The sequence below is a fragment of the Curcuma longa genome, chromosome 3 (genome assembly GCF_044706935.1).
Source record: "Curcuma longa cultivar G26 ecotype Majalengka, Jawa Barat chromosome 3, ITB_CL_G26_1.1, whole genome shotgun sequence".
Taxonomy (NCBI): Eukaryota; Viridiplantae; Streptophyta; class Magnoliopsida; order Zingiberales; family Zingiberaceae; genus Curcuma; species Curcuma longa.
In genome coordinates, this window is record NC_133863.1 from 12,571,556 (window position 1) to 12,590,609 (window position 19,054).

Genomic DNA, 19,054 nt, shown 5'->3' on the forward strand with positions numbered 1-19,054 from the left:
CTATATCCCATTTATAAAATATTAATTACTTTCTCTATATATTTTTAGAGAAATGATACACTATATAAAAATGCAGCATGATACACTACACTACATAGATGTGAGATTCAAGTTTTATTTTTGTCTATAGTATATCATACTACGTTTTTATACTGTGTTTTCATGTAGTGCATGTATCATTTTTCATATTTTTAATAGAGATTAGATCAAATAAATTTATAGATGGACGGTCTGATCTCATATATTGATCATCAAATTAAATAAATTTAGATAGTAGAGATGGATCTTAACATAGCACTATAATGTCACTAATAATTTAAACTTAGTAGATATTGAAAAATGTTTAACATAATTAAGATTTGAACCCTCTTATATGAAAATCATCCCTATCACCGTATCGAGGGCAAGAACATTAATTAGATGCATATATATCGCGTATCAATTCACGTGCAAATTTTAAATAATGGCGTTGAGGACATGTTATTTTGTGCACAGAGTTAGGACGGGTAGAACAACCCCCTAATGAAATTTAAATAAATTATCAAAACAAAAAATAATAATTAGTGTATACGATTGATTAATGAGAAAGGATGGATGGTTGAAACCAATGGCTTGAAGACAAAATTGCTCAATTAAATTGCAGGAAATGGGTCAAAATCCCAATTATTAATCCACCAAATGAAATTAATTATGAACCCCATTGCAGATTAGCATTCAATTCACTTGTTTCTTCCTCCACAATTTTCCTTTCAATTTCTTCCCCCGTTTTATTTAATTATTCATTTATTTATTATTAACTCCTGTTCTCTCACCTGCTACTTAATTAATTAAGGGCCCTTCCTCTCTTTTACTCTATATATACTCGTGATTCAGCGTCTGTATCTGTGTATTTATGGAGATGGGCTCAATTAGGGAAGCGAAGAGGGATTTGATTACCCTTGACCTCCTCGGCGGCGCCTCGCCGGTCGCCCTAGTTAAGGATGCCGGCGTTGTAGGCCTAAAGGCGCCGGCTTTGGGCTGCCACCTCCCCCTTCTCCGGCCACTGGTAATGGTAATTTCATCACCTGTGGCGTTGGATTGTTTATTGAGATAGCGTTTTTCTTTCTTGCGTATTTTGAATGTTTGATCGGTCTCAGGACCTTAACCACCTTCCGGACGACGTGGTTCGGCGGAAGCCGGCGGCGGAACATCTCGCCGGAGCGAGCCAAAGTGTCTGCACGATCGAGCAGGTGAAGCGGGCGCTTGAGCAGGCAGGGCGGGAATCTCAACGCAAGCGGCGGCCGTTCTTGGAGGTGGAGAGTTCTGCAGTTTCTCCCTCTGGTGGTTCGGCTTCGGCTTCGGCGTCGTCGTCGTCGTCGTCGATAACGACCGCGTCGGCGAAGCGACCGGCAGCTATCCGCGAGGAGGAGGACGGCGGCGGCAGCAGCATGGTGGCGACCGGGTGCTCCGGATGCCTCTTGTACGTGCTGATCTCGAAGGAGAACCCGCGCTGCCCGCGCTGCCAATCGCAAGTGGGGCTGGCGGCTGCGGTGATGCTGCCGCCGGCCAAAAGGCCGCGGGTTGCTTTCGATTTCAAGATGGGCTTGTGATTTTAGCATTTTTGGGGTGATTAATGTAAAAAAGACAATTAATGACGATGATCAATCCTAATTGTTTGTGATTGTTGGGTTTTATGTACACGTGGCAATTGGTAAAATTATTGATTCTCTTTTACATTTGAAAAATAAGAAAAAAAATACTTCTGTATTTTCTTTTACACTTGTAAAATGATTAACTTTCTTTTACACTTAAAAAAAAAAGAGAAAAATATATTTGATAGTCATGAATTTTTTAATTAATATTATTATACTCATATTTTAAATTTATGAGATCATCAATCATCTTTTAATTAAATTTTTTTGACAACCCTAAAACATTTAAGTTTGCATTAAATAAATATGGTTATTTGTCTCCTTATTTTTAAAGTCATCGCATCTCATTTTCATTTTCATTTAAATCGCAGAATAATATACAATTCTCGAGTGCGAATTACTAAACACGATTTTCCTTTAAAAATTAAAAACAAATAAAGGCAACAGTCAAAAGGATATTTTTTTTTCCAAATCATTAAAGGTCAACTCATTTCCATTTTTTATCAAAAACAAACCCTATTATTTAACCATATATAATTATCTAATTGTTATATTGTATTATTTTATTTCTGATTTAAATGTTAAATTGATTGGACATGTTATAGTAGCTACATGCTACACATATTATAACTACGATTTTATTGCTACTATAATAATATTTACATTTTAGTAATTATAATTTCATAATTTTAACGTTAATTCCTTCAGCTCCATCCATATTTAAAAAACTCCTACTCGCTCCTTTTTCTTCGCTTTCGTAAGTAAGTTACCTAACGAAGCTACTTACGTCATGTTGTTATTCATACCCAGCCGAACCACCCTGAGTGTAAATTATTTATTATTTTTTGAAAAAGTTTTAAAACAATTTAATATGCACGCGTAATCATTAATTAGGTAGATAAACTAAAATTAATTAAGATGTGATGGGAGTGCATATATGTCACGCAACCCATTAAAGCCGATTTCACGAGTCAAGAATGCCGGTTCAACGGACCGTGTGAGCCGAAATGAATGCGGTCCATTGACTCCTTAAATTTGGTCTACTTTCCGAAGGCAATACTAATCCGTGGCGGATTAAAAGCCAATTGTTAAGTACGGTTCCTTTCCGGTCATTTATTGTTATGACTAAGAGATTTATCTACTACTCGCACGTGTCTTTTCCTCTATTAATAAATTTGATTTTGGCTAATATATTTTTTTAAAGATTGATCCACTTTATTTATTTTTTTTTACGCTTTTCGAATTTATCTAATCGATGGAAAATTTATGTAAGACTGTACTGATCATCTAGGGAAAAAAAATATTATTAAGAATATTTTTTAAGGTTTTTTGTTACGGGGCAAAAATTAAAGGATACTTTTTTTTATTAACATAAAAGCGCATTTATTTATAGTTCTTCATTCGATTTGTTTTATGGAATTAATATTATTATAATAATTTTGGTTACATTTATTTTAATATTAATCAAAATTACTTTAATGATAGTTTAAGATTGTTGGATTACTGTTTAAAACTGCTTTAGTTTGTGTTAAAATTGTTCTATTGTTGATTAAAATTATATTGAGAGTAAACAAAATTACTCCGTTGATTAAAAAATGTCTTAATTTTAATCAAAATTACTCTAACAACACAAATTGAACTATTCAAACTTGATTAAAAATGCTTCAATACGATTATATTAATTGTGACCAAAATTAGTACTATGAGGTAGAGTAATTTATATTTTGATCTACATTGAAGTAGTTTTAAAATTTTCTTTAAGAGTGATTTTCGTTAAAATTGTTATAATAATATTGAATTAATCTAATAAAAGGGATGATTTTAAAGAAAATTTAAGATAATATGCTCATTTGATAAATTAATAACATCGATACATACAAATCTTAGTAAAAATTAAAAGAGCATATCTTATTATCATTTTCATCGACGTATTCTCGCTTTAAAATATCACCATGTATCAATGTTATTGTAGTAATTACGATCATAATCATTATGATATAAAAAATAATAATTATAATTTAATCAAAATTATAATACATGGAATATTATTATAGTATTTTTGTACTAATTTAATAAAAAATTATTCATAATATTAAAAATATGTTCATGATTAAAACTATTTTGATCAAATTAGATTGATTTTAATTAAACTCGGATAATTTTGATCAAACTAATAAAAATTATTTTAATCACATTTAAGTGAAATAATGTTTTAATATAATATATCTATATATAGAATCAAGTGAGATAAAACTTAACCCGCTCCGTTAGATTATTGCCACGCGACAGTGTATCGCGATCGTAATTTACACCGAGAGTTGGCATTGTCAACGTACCCATTCGTACCCAGTGGGTCCGGAGAATATTTGGCACGAGAGCTGGTGCAATTGGTTATTATCTGGGAGTAGGACTTCGGATTTTCCGATGTGGGAAAAGTCCACCTGTCGAGCCGCACGTTAAAGGATGAAGATGATCTGGCCGCGGGAACACGAATTAGTTCGCGACGAGTCCCAGTGCGTCTCCTACACGAACCACCCCCTTTTAATTCTCCCAATTCGATTGCCCTAATTCTTCCACCCTTCTTCACCCGAGCGAGCAGCCACCGGAGCACGAGTGAACCTTGCCTCCTCCCCTGCCCCGACGATGGCCGACTGCAGGAATGCCGACGACCGCCGTGGCCTCACTGTGGATCCACCGCCGCGCTTGAGTCACAAAGGTCCTTCCTTTCCTCTCGGATAGGGCGCGGAAACCCTTGCTTCCCTGAAGCGCCTTTATTCTTTGATGGCTGTTCTATGCCTTTCGTGTGTTTGGTGCAACCTCTCGATCGACGGTTCCTTTTTCTTACGCCGAGACGATGCGTTTTTAATTTAGGGTTTTCTGTTTGTATCCCTCGGGTTTTTGTTTGAGTTCGATTCACCCGTTACCGTTAGAGATCTCGCTGGTCTTGCTGTGATGGAGTAAGGGATGTTGCTTTTACTAATCTGCTTATATTGATCGCGTTCCCTGAAAGTCGATCTTTCCACTGTAGAAAAAGAGAAGTTTGAAAATGTTGGTTGTTTGCTCTTACTACCTATTTTTGGTTCGCCTTATTCGATCACTGTATAGTGGCAGTGCCCAATTCAGTGAGAAAAGTGGACGATGATTGATGAGTCGATATGACTATACTTAGGTAACTAATCAAATAGGTCTTTTTTTTTTTTGCATTTTCTTTTATGAAGGTCGAGTGCAATCAAAATGAGTAACTCTGGTATTCCATGTACACACTCAATGCATTTTATATAGTTGAATTCCCAACGCCAGCTTTTCACAACATAATTATCATTACATTTCTATCATAGCACGTTCTACTGTGTTAGCTTGGACTTCTGAAGAGTTAAGGAGTTAAGGTATATGCAATGACGGGCATGCTTTGACCTTGTAATGGAGGATTAAGAAATTGAGGTGTTATTTATGTTTGCAACATTGTTTCAATTTTTTCTTCTGAAGGATATGTCTATCTTTTGTCTCATAGACAAGATCATTCATAGAATGTAAATAGAGCATGTTTCATCATGAATGACATCAATAAGAGTTCAGGTGCCCATGGCACATCTGAGAAGCTAATTTGTGGATCTCCTCAATCTTATTTTTTTCAACTTTAATAGACATCAAAACCTTAAGAACACTTGAGCATGCTGCAATTGATCATACAAGTTAGCTATTTGAGATAGTTGGTGTTTACTTTTCAGACTGGCTTAAGTTGTCAGTAGTCAATGCACAACCTAGATCTCCGCAATTCCAACCTTTTTGACCAATAGAATTGAAACACCACAAGCTCTGATATTGCATTTGTGTTGAGTGCTGACACTTGGACATGGACACTCCCATGCACTTGATATCCTGTTGAACGTGTGTAACAAATTTTTTAAAAGACACAGGCTTTTAGTTTCACGCCTGTATTGGATACTCAAACTCAAGGCCAGCTAATGTAGCCCCAAGGTCCTTTTCATCCATTCTTCTGGACTATGTTTTACTGTTATTTGAGAATATGAAACTGAAACATTCAGTTGAAAGATGAAAACTCTTCGTTATATACATTCCTTGCATTGGCCATTTAAAGGATAAGGAAATGTCTTTGGGTCACTAAAAAAATTCAGCTGAACTGCAGTGTACTTATTTTTTGATTTTTTTCTGTTACTGTAGTGCATTTTGCAAGTGACAAAGGAAATTCACAAAAAATGTTCATTCATGAAAAGAGAGACTTATATGATTATCGACTCATTATCCTTCATGTAATTGAATTATTTTACTATGCATTCATTTTATTGTAACTCTGTTGCTAAATATGTCATCTGATTTTTGCAGACATTCAAGGCTCTGGGAATCCTATACCTCTTTCTCCTCAATGGCTGATTTCAAAGGCATCTGATAGTAAGGTTAGGTTTGTGGTTCTGTTATCTCTATGGAGTATTTGCACTTTCCAGTGTATGTTTAGCAATTATTTTTGTAAAAGGAGTTTTTGCTCCGAATCAATATTCTTAGCATGTCATGTGCACATCTATGCTACACAGTTGACATGTAATGTTGAATATCACTTGCAGGAATCGGACTCTATTCATGACAACAAGACAGATGCTCTGAAGGCATCAGTTACTGTTGATGGTTTTTCTAGTGCTGGTAAGAAAAGGGATGCCTTTAGGCCTATCGTGAGTGACTCAGAAGGTGGTCGTCGAGATCGGTGGCATGATGAGGAGAGGGAAACAAATTCTGCCATTCATCGAGACCGTTGGAGGGAGGGAGACAAGGAACCTAGTGATATGCGCAGGACAGAACGTTGGCCTGAAAATTCCTCCAAGCATTCTGGGGAAGTACGGCGTGCTCCATCTGAAAGATGGGTTGATTCTGGGAACAAGGAAATTGACCTACGACGTGAGAGCAAATGGAGCACAAGATGGGGACCAAGTGATAAGGAGTCGGATAATTGGCGTGAGAAGTGGTTGGATTCTAGCAAAGGCAGTAACACGACTCTTGACAAAGGCTCACCATATTTCAATAGTCATGGAAAGGACATGAATAATCATGGAAAGGAGCCTGAAGGAGATGATCACTATTCTCGTTCATGGCGATCTAACTATGGTTTAGGTCGTGGAAGGGGAGACTCATCTCATAACCAACTGCATACCCCTCTCAAACAGCCTAATATGCAAGGCTATAGTCGAGGAAGAGTAGAGAATGGGATATCATCTATGTTTGCTGGTCGAGGAAGATATAACTCTAGTGTGAACAATAGGAACAGTGATACTTCTCGTGTTCATCTGGTTGGTTCTTTTCACGAAAAGTCTGATGATGCCTCTGTAGATCTTTCGGGTTTAAGATATACTAGGATAAAAATGCTTGATATATATAGGAAAACTGATATAAAGAGTATTAGATCATCATTTGATGAATTTGTTGAAGTTCCTCCCCTAACTCAAGTGGAAACATTGGAGCCCATAGCATTTTCTGCTCCTACAGCTGATGAATCAGTAAGCAATTAGATGATCTCTTTCGTTGGAGTTGTTTATTTTTACATGCATACCTTATGCTATTGATATTTATAGGTTATCATCAAGGGAATTGACAAAGGAGATATTGTGAGTAGTGGTGCTCCTCAAGTATCCAAGGAATCTTCCATTGGGAGGTCTACTCCGGAAGCCATCCCATCTAGGCAAAGTAAATTAGGTGTCAATCTTTTCTTGCTCAGTTTTGTGTAACTGCTACACAATTGATGTTCATTATGACTGTTCAGTTTCCTTTTCCTTGTATACCTTGCACTCAGATTGTGACATGCCAAATGCTGCAGATAGTTATAAAGATCAAATTGACAATTCTGACGTGGAGAATTGCATCCTTTTGGAGAGCCCACCATATGATAAACAACAATATCAAAATACTAGTTTGAGTAGATCTCGATCAAAAGGTATAATCTGTTTATTCAAATATTAAAGCGAAAGAGTTTCTTTTTTGTGTTTTTTACTTGTCCTTCATAGTTTTATATGAATTTTATATAAATTTCTTTTTGACAAAAATTACCTTGTTCATTAAATCTTGTTGTGTTCTTTCTCTCTATAGGATGGATATGTATTTTGGGAGTTAAATATTGATTCGTGCTACTGTCTTTGCAGACCTGGATGTTATCACTCCTGATGCTGATGAGATGATTTCTAAAGAAAGTACCAGGCTAGTGACTGCATCACCTTGTGTTCCACAAAGATCTCTGTCAACTGAGGACTATAAACCTGGTTATGTGCACGATAAATATGTTTTTTCTTCAGAGGTTGCTCTAGAGTATATGCGAACCTCTCATCTGCAGAAAGATATAGAGTCCAAGCATGGTCCTGCCATGACCTCTGCATTCTACTGTAACACTGATGAAATTGCTTTACACGCAGACGCCAAAAATGAGGCCTATATGAAAAAACAACTATCTGAGGTGACAAAGGAAACCCATCCCTTCTTTTCCAAGGATGTGTTGGCTGCAAGGAAGATGCAACTCACTTCACCAGAAAGTCTTTTACTATATTACAAAGATCCTCAAGGTCAAATTCAAGGTCCCTTTTCTGGAGGTGATGTTATTGGATGGTTTGAAACTGGATATTTTGGTATCGATCTGCAAGTCCGCCTTGCAGGTTCTCCTGCTGATGCACCTTTTTCTTCCCTTGGAGATGTTATGCCACATTTAAGAGCAAAGGCTGGACCACCACCTGGATTTGGGGTGGTCAAGCATGTTTCTGCTATGGGCGAGACATTTGAGGGTAAATTTGCTGGTTCTAGTAGCATTCTTAATGGTCTTGGTGAATATGATGTGCTTACAAATGGAAAAAGGGACTCAAATATTGTTGCAACTGAAGCACAAAATCGGTTTTTGGAGTCTTTGATGTCTGGTAATATTAGCAGTTCAACTTCAGAAACCTTGTCTTTCAGTAGAGGTTAGTTTTTGTGTGAAAACATATTAATACATAACTATTGGTTCAATCCTTGAGATCTTTTTCCTATTATATTGCCTGTATAATCATTACCTTTCCTCTTGTCCTGGTATGCCTTCATATAATTATGTTTGTTTTAAGTTCAGGTATGCAAGAATCCAGTGGGACTGCTAGTCGTTTGCCTTCTGTGGTAGGAGAAAGTGGGAATGATACTAATTACCACTCAGCACAAACCAGGTTGTTGGAGAGACAAAGGTCATTAGTGAACCCTGTCTCATATTTGTCAGTTGGTGACCCATCATCAGTTCCTGGCCCCAAAACAGATTTGATTTCAGAATCTTTACCACAGTCTAGGCTGTTTCCATCAGTTATGGACTCTTCCAATCAAACTCCTAAGCCCCAGCAAATTGACTTGTTGTCCCTTTTGCATGCTGGTGCTGATAAGTCCGTTTCGCTAACTGGTGGCCATGGTGTATCTTCTTTTTCAAACTTTTCAGATGTTGCAACTGTTAGTAATCTCCTTCATGCTGGTGCTGAGCTTCCAGCTGAGGTATTGAGTATGCATTATAATCAACATTTGCTATCTCAGATTAAATTTGGAGGCCAGCAGCAGGGTTTCCAGCCAGCTAACCAACCCTCATTGCCTAATTTAATATCTCAACACAGCGATTCTTCTTTTGTTCCACCTGATAAATTTCTTCCATCTGAGATGCACCAGGATCCGCGATTGCAGAGTTTGGTGCAACAACACTATCTTCTATCTCAACTTCATTTGCCATCTCAGGTTCCTTCTGGTCAATTACCATTGTTAGAAAAGTTATTAATGCTTCAGCAACAGCAAGAGCAGCAGCAGCTCTTGATACAGCAGCAGCAGCAACACCACCAACAATATCAGCAAATGCTTTCAAAAGCTGTTTCCAGCCATCAGTCTCAGCAACAGTTCATTGATTCTTCTTATGGACAGACATCTGTTGCCATGCCAATAGGCAAGATTGCTGTGGATCATGTTATGCTTCACAGAGGTAACGAACAATTCCAGATTGGTCAGCAGTTGCCAGTTGCTTATGAAGGTAGTGGACGAGCATCATATTATTATGATACTAACTTACAAAATTCTCTGGATGATAGTTCATTAAATTCTGGACCTCCATCTATGCCCATTCCACTTCAGATGCTTGACCAAACAATTACTTCAAAGGAATTAGATACTCAATTTGTGATGGATAATGTTGCTAATCTTCCTGACACCAAGACAAAACAAGAGATGATAGATGGTTCGAATTTCTCTGAGGCTCAAGTGGGTTATGAGGAATTGGCTTTTGAATCCCAAAATATTACTCAAAGCTTGAGTGGCGCTGAGAAAGAGCAAGAGGTAGCATTAGTTTCTCAGGCTCAAGAATTGGCACCCCTAGGCCTAGAAGACAGTCAACTGCCTGCAGATTATCTACCTCCTACGACAAATCTTGCAGCTGATATCAATATTTCTTTTCTAGAGGTCAATGATCAAAACAACGATCAGTCTGTCCCTAATAAAACTGTAGAAACACAAGAAAGGAAAAAAAGTTCTGAAAAAAAATCTAAGAAGCAAAAGAAATCCAAAGCAAAAATAATTTTAGATGCTGGGAAAGAATTGTCCAATTTAGTTTCTACCCAAACATCACATGTGGATGCTGAAGTTGTTGGTGCAAATGCTAATGAAGTTAAATCTGAATTACTGAATGATGTTTCTACTGCAGTTACTACTGAAATGTTTGAATCACAAAGTTCTCCAGTGCCATCCCATGTAAATCCTGTACCTAGTGAACCAAAAGATGAAGAAGTTACTGCCAGTGCAGTTGCTACACTGGCATTCAATCCGAGGGTATCATCAACTCAGTGGGCATGGAAATCTGCTCCAGGGTTCAAACCTAAATCTCTGTTGGAGATACAACAGGAGGAACAACTGAAGGCACAAAGAGGAACGGGTTCTGAAACTGTTGCTGTGACACCTGCTGTAGTTGTTCCATCTCCAGCCTCTTGGTCATCAATTACTAATTTGGAAAATAAGCCATTCAGGGATACTGTTCTTGAATCAAATACACTATTTATCGACTCTGAAGATCCTCTTAAATCAAAGAGCAGGAAAAGCAATTTGCATGATTTATTGGCCGAAGAAGTTTTGGCTAAGTCAAATAATGATGTTGAGTCTTCAGCTAGCAATGCTCAGAATTCACTTCTATCATCACCGTCACCAGGGCAAGCACAAGTTGATGCTTCTGCTATCGATGACAATGATTTTGTTGAGGCTAAAGACACTAGAAAAGCTCGCAAAAAGGCATCAAAATCAAAAGCTGTTGGAGCCAAGATACAACAACCAGTTAGTTCTGCTGAATTGTCTGCATCTCCATCAACTGTTGAAAAGGATAAAATTACACGCCAAGAACAAGGAAAAGAATCTTTACTGGCTACCCCTGCTGCTCCATCATTAGGAGATTTTGTTCTTTGGAAGGAGGATCAATCAAGCCTTGTTCCTCCACTAGCGTGGTCTATAGACTCTAAGAAGCAGCAGAGACCGATGTCTTTAAGAGACATTCAAATGGAACAACAGAAGAGGTCTGGAACAATGCAGCAACAGCAGCCTCCAATACCAACTGCTAAGGTTGAGCCAAACCATGCAAGTCGGGGAAGTGGGACTCGGCAGGTTAGTGGGTCATCGCCATCTAACACTGCATCATCCGTTCAGTTTGTTTCACAAGTTTCAAATCAGACAAAATCTAGAGCTGAAGATGATCTATTTTGGGGGTTCCCTGAGCAATCAAAATTGGAACTCAAAAAGTACGTTTGTGGTCACTTCATCTATCTCATAAATCTGTTCTAATTGCCATGAGTTTTTTAGGACACTCTTATCAGTTCTTCAGTTTATATGATTGTAGATGGAGCAATAAACTTTGTAGTTTTACAAATCAAATCAAATAGTTTTGAAGTGTGAGGGTTGACTGAGAGTTGACCACTAAGTGCTTTATTTTCATAAGTTCAGTTAATTAGAGTTAATAAGGCATGAAACTTTAATGCAATTAGGAGATCTGGACTTAACCACATGTACATTTCCATGGAGGTATAAGATTGATATCTGTAGCTGAAATCAAATAGTCAGAACTAGCACAGCTTCTCGCTGTTGTGATGGGCATGCCAATTTGCTGTAGTCACTTTGAATCCTTGATACAACATCTGCTTGTCCCTTTTTTCCTGGAATGCCAGCATTTCTTTATATTATTTCTCGATAATAATGTGGTTGATATAATGTTTATTCAGCCATTGGATAAGCGACATTGATGATGGTTCTTAGTTGCTAATTTGTGAATTCTTCATAATTCTTAATTTCAAAATAATATGGTCATATGGATGAGTTTATATCTAGCAGGTCAGACTTACCTCCAACCGAGAGCTCTGTCAGCAGGGCAGCTAAAGGCTCCACCTTAAAAGGAGTTTCTGGAGCAGGAACAGGGCAGAAGCTTGTTGGAAGTAGAGGCATGGAGTATTCTCTTTCCTCATCCGTTCCCAGTTTGCCAACTTCAACTCCGAAGGGTAGGGGCATTTCTGCTACAAAGAACTCAGGTACTGAATCTTTTTATCAATGCAACCAGTGACTTGCTTCTCAGCGTTTCTGTTTCTAACCATTTTTTTTTCCATTTGCAGAGGCTATGGAATTCCGAGATTGGTGTGTGAACGAGTGGATCCGGCTCACAGGGACTAATGGTATTTTAGAACTTCCAAAGGTTTCTCTTAGTTCCTCTGCGTGGTCAAGTAATCAGTACTCTATTTTTTTTTTACTTGTGCATCAGACACCAGTTTTCTGGAATTTTGCATAAAGCAATCAATGTCTGAGGCCGAGATGCTACTGCAAGAAAACCTTGGTTCTCTGGACCGCAATCATGATTTCATCGATAAGTTCCTCAACTATAAAGAGTTCTTGCCTTCAGATGTCCTCGAAGCTGCGTTCCAGCTGCAGAAATCCCACCCTCTATCTGTGGAGAATGTGGGTCACCGGAATCCCAATGCCGCAGCTATTCTTGAAGCTGATGAAGGCGTGGACGAGGCAGTCGAAGGGCAACCCAAAGGACGAGGGAAGAAAAAGGGGAAGAAGGGGCATAAAGTGAGTTCTGCGCTCTTGGGTTTTAACGTGGTCAGCAACCGGATAATGATGGGTGAGATCCAGAGCGTGGAGGATTAGGATAAACACTGCGGATTAGGTAGACAGGATTTAGAGTTCCTGAGTGTACATACCTATTTAGCTAACATTTTGTAAATTCTTCCTTTTTTAGCAGCATTTCCTCATTTGATTTGTGCTTCATGTACTTGAAAAGTAGCTCGAAGTTGCATGAATTTTTGTAAGGAAGCTGCTAAAGCAAGCCATGGTTTCTCTACAAAGCTTATTTGTCTGCTCCCCATGCAAAGTACCATTGGTCGCTTATGCTCTGCTTTTCGTGATGAACGGGTTAGAGAAACAATGGATCATACAAGAATTAAGATATTTTTCTGTTTACTTGGTATAAAATTAAAGAAGACAGAATTTAAAATCCTTTAAGAGCAACTGCAATGGACGTGGCGTTATAACGTCCACGTCACTTTGGTGGTCGACCACTGGTCGACCACATGGTAGTGGTCGATCACCTGATCGACCACCACCACATGTGGTCGATCAACTGATCGACTCCCGTATAAAAATTCAACCGCGCACTACGTGAGACCCACCCACTGTCCCGATTAACACGTTCAATGTTCTGAACGTGTTAAATATCTCTCTCCTCTCTCATTCTTCCATGTCCTTTCTCTTTTCTTCCACATCACCCTATTAACGTGCGATTAACGTGTGTTGCCCCCACGGGCGGGGTCAGCTGGTCAGGGCGTGGATGCTTACAGCATGAGGTGGGCGGTTCGAGGTCTCATGGTTGCATTTGCGATAACATCAATCTGTGCCATGTTTCAAATTCCTCGGCCACCACGCCCTGGTCAGTCCCGCATTCACCGTGATTTACTCCCCCTCATACTTGTGGGGCCGGGGTGGGGGGCCGCTAGGTTGGCGGTTCCAACCTTTTGCAGCGATTAACGTGTGTTGCGGATGCTCTAATGGATCAAATTTTAGTTGATTTTCTTCCTTTCCTATTTAACTTTTTGGTGTTTGTCATCTTCTGCAGCTAGCCGAACAGCAAATTTGTGGTTATGGCCTGGCATGGCTGTGAGCTTGCCGTGATCTTGCAGCTGCAGGCTGGCCATAACGCCACCGTCACACCACCCTCCTCTCTCTCTCTCTCTCTCTTTCTCTCACTGCATACTTGAATTGGAATGCGCAACGGTGAGCACCCTCTTATGTGTGTGAAATCTTCCCTTCAATCCACAGTTGTAGTTGATTAAGTGATTAATTGAAAAAAAGGCACAGAGTGTAGACGTTAATGGCAGATTCATCAAGATTCAAGCAAGAGAGAAATTATCAGGTGTTTTCCAAAGCGACGGAATACATAATTAGAGTAGACGTCTGATACGAGAGCAAAATTAGGAAGCTTCCTTAAAGTAATGCCACTGCCGTCTGCAAGCTATTAGTGGAACTCACTCGCCGGAAAGTCGCCTCGATCGGCTGTAGTGGATATGGCAGGACCAAGGTCCGGCCACGCCATGTTCCCGCCGGCGCCGGAGCCGGCGCTCCCCAGGCGCCACGCGTCTTCTGGTTCGTCGAGCAGTGGGTGGGACCACAGCAGGGCATGGTGGCCCAGGTTGCCAAAGGCCATCTCCTCCGCCGTCGCCCTGGCGGCGCCGCAACCGAGTCCGAGCCCGAGACCCAGTGCGAACCCGCCCCGGCCAGGGAGGAAAGCCTCGTCCATCCCGAGAAGCCCGGCGGCGGTGCCTGGGAACAGCGAGCTGCCTCGGCAGGCCGGTGAATCGGAGGCTGCCACCGTGTCTGCCGAGGGCGGCTGCTGCTGCGGCGGCGGCGGGGGGATTGGTCGGAACTCGGGAGCCGGTGTGGGACGGAGGCGCTTCCGAGTGGCGCCGCCTATAGGGACGTTGCGGAGCGTGCCGCCGAGCGTCCAGTAGCGGCGGCACGACTTGCAGAAGTGCCGGGGCTGCGACATGTTGTAGTTGTTGTAGTAACAAAACTTGGTGTCCTGCGACTCGCACCGCGGGCACCGCTCCCTTCCGCCTCCCGCGGTCGGTGCTGGATCCCCCTGCGCCAGCCGCCGCCGCCGCGACTCCCCCGTCTCCACCCCCATCCCGCTCCCTCCCTTTCCAACTCACAATCAATCAATCCTCTCCCTCTCGAGCTTTCACTCCTGAACTAGCTCAATCAGCTACACGCAAGGATGATCAAATCGAACAAAGCAGCAAGAAAGAGAGCCGGAGCATTTATACAAGGCAGAGCAAGAAGAGGGAGGAGTGGCGTCGGGATGCGTGGTGGAAAAAAATAGTCCCAACATATTCGACGTCGTTGTCTCGGTCTGTACGGCTCGGAAGCAAAAGCTGAGCCATGGAAAGAAGAGGAGGAGGTCCGTACGCTGCTACACGTCTTAAATTTTCAGAGGAGCGCAAGGTTATGAGAAGCTGCGCCTGTCTTCGGCTAGCTCCCAACTCTTCTCGGCTCCCGTGGTGCTTCCGCCCAATCCACGCCATCGATCCCTTCGATCCATGGCACGCTCGCATCGCATGCGGCGCAGACCAGACCTGCGCAGCAGAGGACGACAGCGGGAGGAGCATATATGTATATCTGCTTGCTAGCTGAAGCCATGGCAAGTTGGCCGCGTGCAGGATTCTTCGACAGGTCTGAGTAGGCGCCACCGCGGTCGGCCGATAGCTTCAGCTGCTGCAATTTGGCCCGTAGCATTTGGAATTTGCTGACTTGATGGCCACTGCAGGGCCGATGCCTGTCACTGTTCGACGTGCAGCAATAGTGAGCCAACAGTGGCGATACAGGGCTCGACATTATGCCACTCGAATCTTTCGTGTGTGCGTCCCAAGGCGACGAGTCGAGGAAGTGGATGGAATCGGGAGGAGCAGCGGATGTGCTCGCCGAGGGTGGAAGATAACTGATGGTTCTGGGAAAGGAGACGGTGAGCAAGCGAGTTGAGATCGAGATGCCAAGTGCCTATGTGCTCGTAAACACTCGGCCATGGAGGGAGGGAGGGAGATGGTGGCCCGCTGCTGCTTCGACAATCAACAGTACGTACCTGGTGCCTAGTTACGAGATGGGACACAGTAGCTGTTCTTGAGCTCCCTGTCACTGAAATAGCTTCGTGCAGTATTGATAAACATATATATTGGATTAAATACGCACATTACGTGATCTATAGTTTTGATATTCTGCGCGACACCTGCAACCCCGCCCTCTGCCGCCACCGTCGTCGCACCGTCCAGCCACCGCCGGACCGGACACGATCGACGCGCAACTCACCGGCGCATCGGCTGGCGCCGGAATCCGACGAATTTGATCGAAAACCTCCAATTACGGTGCCGAGCCATTTGCGAGCGAATTGTGGTCGGAAACCGGTCACAATTCGCTGGAATCGCGACGAGCAATGGTCGCATCAGATTCCGACCAAATTGCGGCCGGATTCTGACCACAATCTAGTTGGAATCCGGCACCTGTTGACGCGCCGATGAATGGCGCGTTGATCGGGCCCAATTTGGCTGTCGGTGGTGGTCGGATGGCGCGGCGACGGCGATCGAAAGCGGCCGGGGTTGAGGAAGCGACACTGTATATTCCTATTTTTGGACGGTCAGATTTGTGCAATTACGTGTGGTGAACGGTAGATTGGCTGTCGCGCACGGGCACATACGATGATGTCGCACATAATATCAAAACTCACGTGATCGAATGAATACTCACGGGACAATAATTGTAGGTAGGGAAGTGTTGCTTGGATTTTCCCAATTTTTAGGATGTGTATAATTTGAGGTATAGTTTCTCAATTCTTCAGTCCATGTTTATTGATTATTAGTGCGTATCGATAGCTGATTTAGGCAAATGGTGTGTTGTGAAAACAAGATCGATAGAAAGATGCAAGCTTGAATCTGGCCTATGCATCGAGGTGATGGCAGAAGTAGACTGCTTGAAAGGATTCGATTGGTGGAGATGAAGGAAACCAAGCACGATCACAAAAGGAGTGAGCTTTGGATGCATCTGAGGTTTTTGCAAGACGATCCCCTTTTTGATCCGTTTTCTGCTGCTGTGCTTCGTTTCGGTTGATCTTCTGATGGATCTCTGGTCGTTTGCTTGATTTCCTGCATTTGCTTTTTGCGGATTTGATCGACCTCAATGGAAGTGAGAAAGGAGTTTTTTGTTTTCCTTCTGTGCTCATCTCCGTCCCCGTCGCCGGTGATCGAGGTAAGTCTTCCAAAAGTTGACATCTTGTTTGATCCCCTTGGGATTCAGTGTTTCGGAAACTAAAATCTCATTTTTCTTTTTTCGATTTCGACTTGCTTTTTTGCTTTACTCAGAATCGTTCTGGAGTTTGATTGACGAAAGGAAGCCATTCCCTCTCCGTGCTTATTTGAAATTAGGGTTCCGTATTGTTTCGTATCAGGGTGCTTGATCGGAGAAGCTTGGATGGGCAGCACACATCCTCGACCGGAAGAGCCGTTAGCGAGTCGGAGGTGCCGGGAGTGGCTCGTCGGAGGGCCCCATCCAGCGGCGGAGCGTCCTCCGGAAGCTGCAGGAGAGCAAGCTCCGGGAGGCACTGGAGGAAGCCTCAGAGGACATGGACGCCGACGGCTTCGGCGACCCCGGAGGGTTCCATCAGCAGCTCCAGGTCGCTGGCCTGCCTCTGAGCCCAGCAGGAGTTTCTCCGCGCCACCGCGCCACCGCCCCTTGCCGCCGACCGCACCTTTCTCTCCTCCGACTCCATCCCAGCCCTTGAGGAGGCTTTCACCAAGTTCGTCACCATGTACCCGAAGTACCAGTCTTCCAACAGGGTCGCCAGGATCTGCCTCGGCTGCTGCGGCTTCGGTCTCTTCTCGTACCTCCAGAGCTTTCAGTGCTGGGAATCCTCAGCCATTAGCCAATCGGAGATCACCACCAACGTTGCAATGCCAAATTCCTAGAGTTGTGTTTGATTCATTATCAATGCAAATTAAAATGTACATTAATTGTCAGGTAAGATTTTGAGTTGCAGAGGAGCATGCAGAGACTGGTGACGGAGGTCCAAGCTCGATCACCAGTAATCTCTACAGGAGCAGGCGCCGTCCCTGAAGTGGTGGAAGCGCTTGTTGTCCCGCACGATGATCTCCCTCCCCTCCAGCTTCGAGATGAGCTTCACCGCGGTGTGGCAGTCGCCGCAGATGCGTAGGTTCTTCATCACGCGCAGCGTCGTGCCCGGCGGCGTGCAGACAAGGCCGTAAGCGATGGCCAGGCGCTCGCTGTGGTACATCAGCGCCTCCGCCTTCGCCTCCTCGTCGATGTCGTGGAGAACGAACCGGGTGTCCGGCACGTACCCTGCCGCCCTCATCTCCTCGTGCAGACGCCGCACTTTCTCGTACGCCTCCCGCCTCTTGGGGTCCGCCTCGCCGCTGCCACCGCTTCCGCCCCTGCTGCCCCTCCGGCGACGGCTTCTTCTCACGGGCATTTCGTCGAACATGCGGCGAGCCTCCTCGGCGCCGCCGATCTTGCAGCACAAGGCGGCGACTTGGTCGAGGAAGGGTTTGGTGGAGCCCAAGGGAGTGCTCGTCGCCCTCCGAAGGGCGCGCCTGAGGAGGTCGATCGACCGGGTGTCGGCGCATGAGCGAAGGAGCAGGAGGAGGGTTGCGGGTGGAATTGGAGCGCCTCTTCTGGCCGTTTCGTCGAGAAGTTGGAAGGCGGACTCGATGCTCCCTTCTTTGCACAAGCTTTCAAGCTCGGAGTTGGTGGTGATCGCATCTGGCGACGCAGCAATCTCGGCGAGAGCGGCGGCGCGAACATTTGGTCGAGGCGCAGCTAGAAAAGGCGAGATCTTTAGCGCAATTTGAAGCTTAGGGAGGGAGGAGAGATGCGATCGGAGAGGTTCAGGATGGGAGAAGGCGGAATTGGAGAGGGCCTGGAAGCTGAGAACAGCAGCCATTGCCATCGATCGGACGAACAACGCAACGCAAAATCTGATATTTTAAGGGACGAGGAGATATCAGGCGAAAATACGCGTAACGAGAGATACTATCATAATGTTTAACATTAAATTATTAACAAAGCTTTCATAGTTCAGTTGGTTAGAGCACCCGTTTAGTAAGCGGGAGGTCTTGAGTTCAACTCTCAATGAAAGCATTTTCTGATCTGTTTTTGTGGCTGGCGGTTACAAATTCACTTCTCATAACTCATTACGAACAATATAAACCAACTTATAGTTTGCAACCTTAATTTTATTGCAACAAACAATACTAAAATATTTTCAGTTAAGATAACAAGTTGATAACTTGAGCACAATTCTTGTAGTCACTGGAAAACAAAATTATTAAATAAAAAATGGAAATAGGAAACTCCGAAAATCA

The 19,054-nt window shown here is 42.9% G+C and overlaps 3 protein-coding genes, 1 non-coding gene and 1 pseudogene across 7 annotated transcripts; 3 read left to right on the forward strand and 2 right to left on the reverse strand.

Annotated features, from left to right (window-relative positions):
* The first annotated feature begins 892 nt into the window (after positions 1 to 892).
* LOC141825388 (uncharacterized) lies at positions 893 to 1,758 on the forward strand. 2 transcript variants are annotated; one of them, XM_074712771.1, is made up of 2 exons: positions 893 to 1,051; positions 1,137 to 1,758. In XM_074712771.1, the coding sequence occupies exons 1-2, from the start codon at positions 893 to 895 to the stop codon at positions 1,587 to 1,589; spliced, it is 612 nt and encodes a 203-aa protein (XP_074568872.1). In that variant the 3' UTR covers positions 1,590 to 1,758. The 2 variants fall into 2 exon arrangements, with proteins under 2 accessions (XP_074568872.1, XP_074568873.1); XM_074712772.1 differs by having other exon boundaries at positions 893 to 1,045.
* A 2,476-nt stretch (positions 1,759 to 4,234) lies between these two features.
* Positions 4,235 to 13,064, forward strand: LOC141824467 (protein ESSENTIAL FOR POTEXVIRUS ACCUMULATION 1-like). 3 transcript variants are annotated; one of them, XM_074711763.1, is made up of 10 exons: positions 4,235 to 4,347; positions 5,976 to 6,046; positions 6,212 to 7,135; positions 7,211 to 7,331; positions 7,453 to 7,569; positions 7,775 to 8,578; positions 8,722 to 11,389; positions 11,973 to 12,169; positions 12,251 to 12,310; positions 12,397 to 13,064. In XM_074711763.1, the coding sequence occupies exons 1-10, from the start codon at positions 4,275 to 4,277 to the stop codon at positions 12,783 to 12,785; spliced, it is 5,424 nt and encodes a 1,807-aa protein (XP_074567864.1). In that variant the 5' UTR covers positions 4,235 to 4,274; the 3' UTR covers positions 12,786 to 13,064. The 3 variants fall into 3 exon arrangements, with proteins under 3 accessions (XP_074567864.1, XP_074567865.1, XP_074567866.1); XM_074711764.1 differs by having other exon boundaries at positions 11,976 to 12,169; XM_074711765.1 differs by having other exon boundaries at positions 7,211 to 7,322.
* Positions 13,065 to 14,005: 941 nt separating this feature from the next.
* On the reverse strand, positions 14,006 to 14,830 carry LOC141825482 (uncharacterized; annotated as a pseudogene).
* A 2,791-nt stretch (positions 14,831 to 17,621) lies between these two features.
* Positions 17,622 to 18,639, reverse strand: LOC141824964 (pentatricopeptide repeat-containing protein At4g14050, mitochondrial-like). Its single transcript, XM_074712314.1, has one exon. The coding sequence runs from the start codon at positions 18,637 to 18,639 to the stop codon at positions 17,752 to 17,754; it is 888 nt and encodes a 295-aa protein (XP_074568415.1). The 3' UTR covers positions 17,622 to 17,751.
* A 117-nt stretch (positions 18,640 to 18,756) lies between these two features.
* Positions 18,757 to 18,830, forward strand: TRNAT-AGU (transfer RNA threonine (anticodon AGU)). Its single transcript has one exon. It is a non-coding gene; the product is annotated as a tRNA-Thr (tRNA).
* The last annotated feature ends 224 nt before the right edge of the window (positions 18,831 to 19,054 follow it).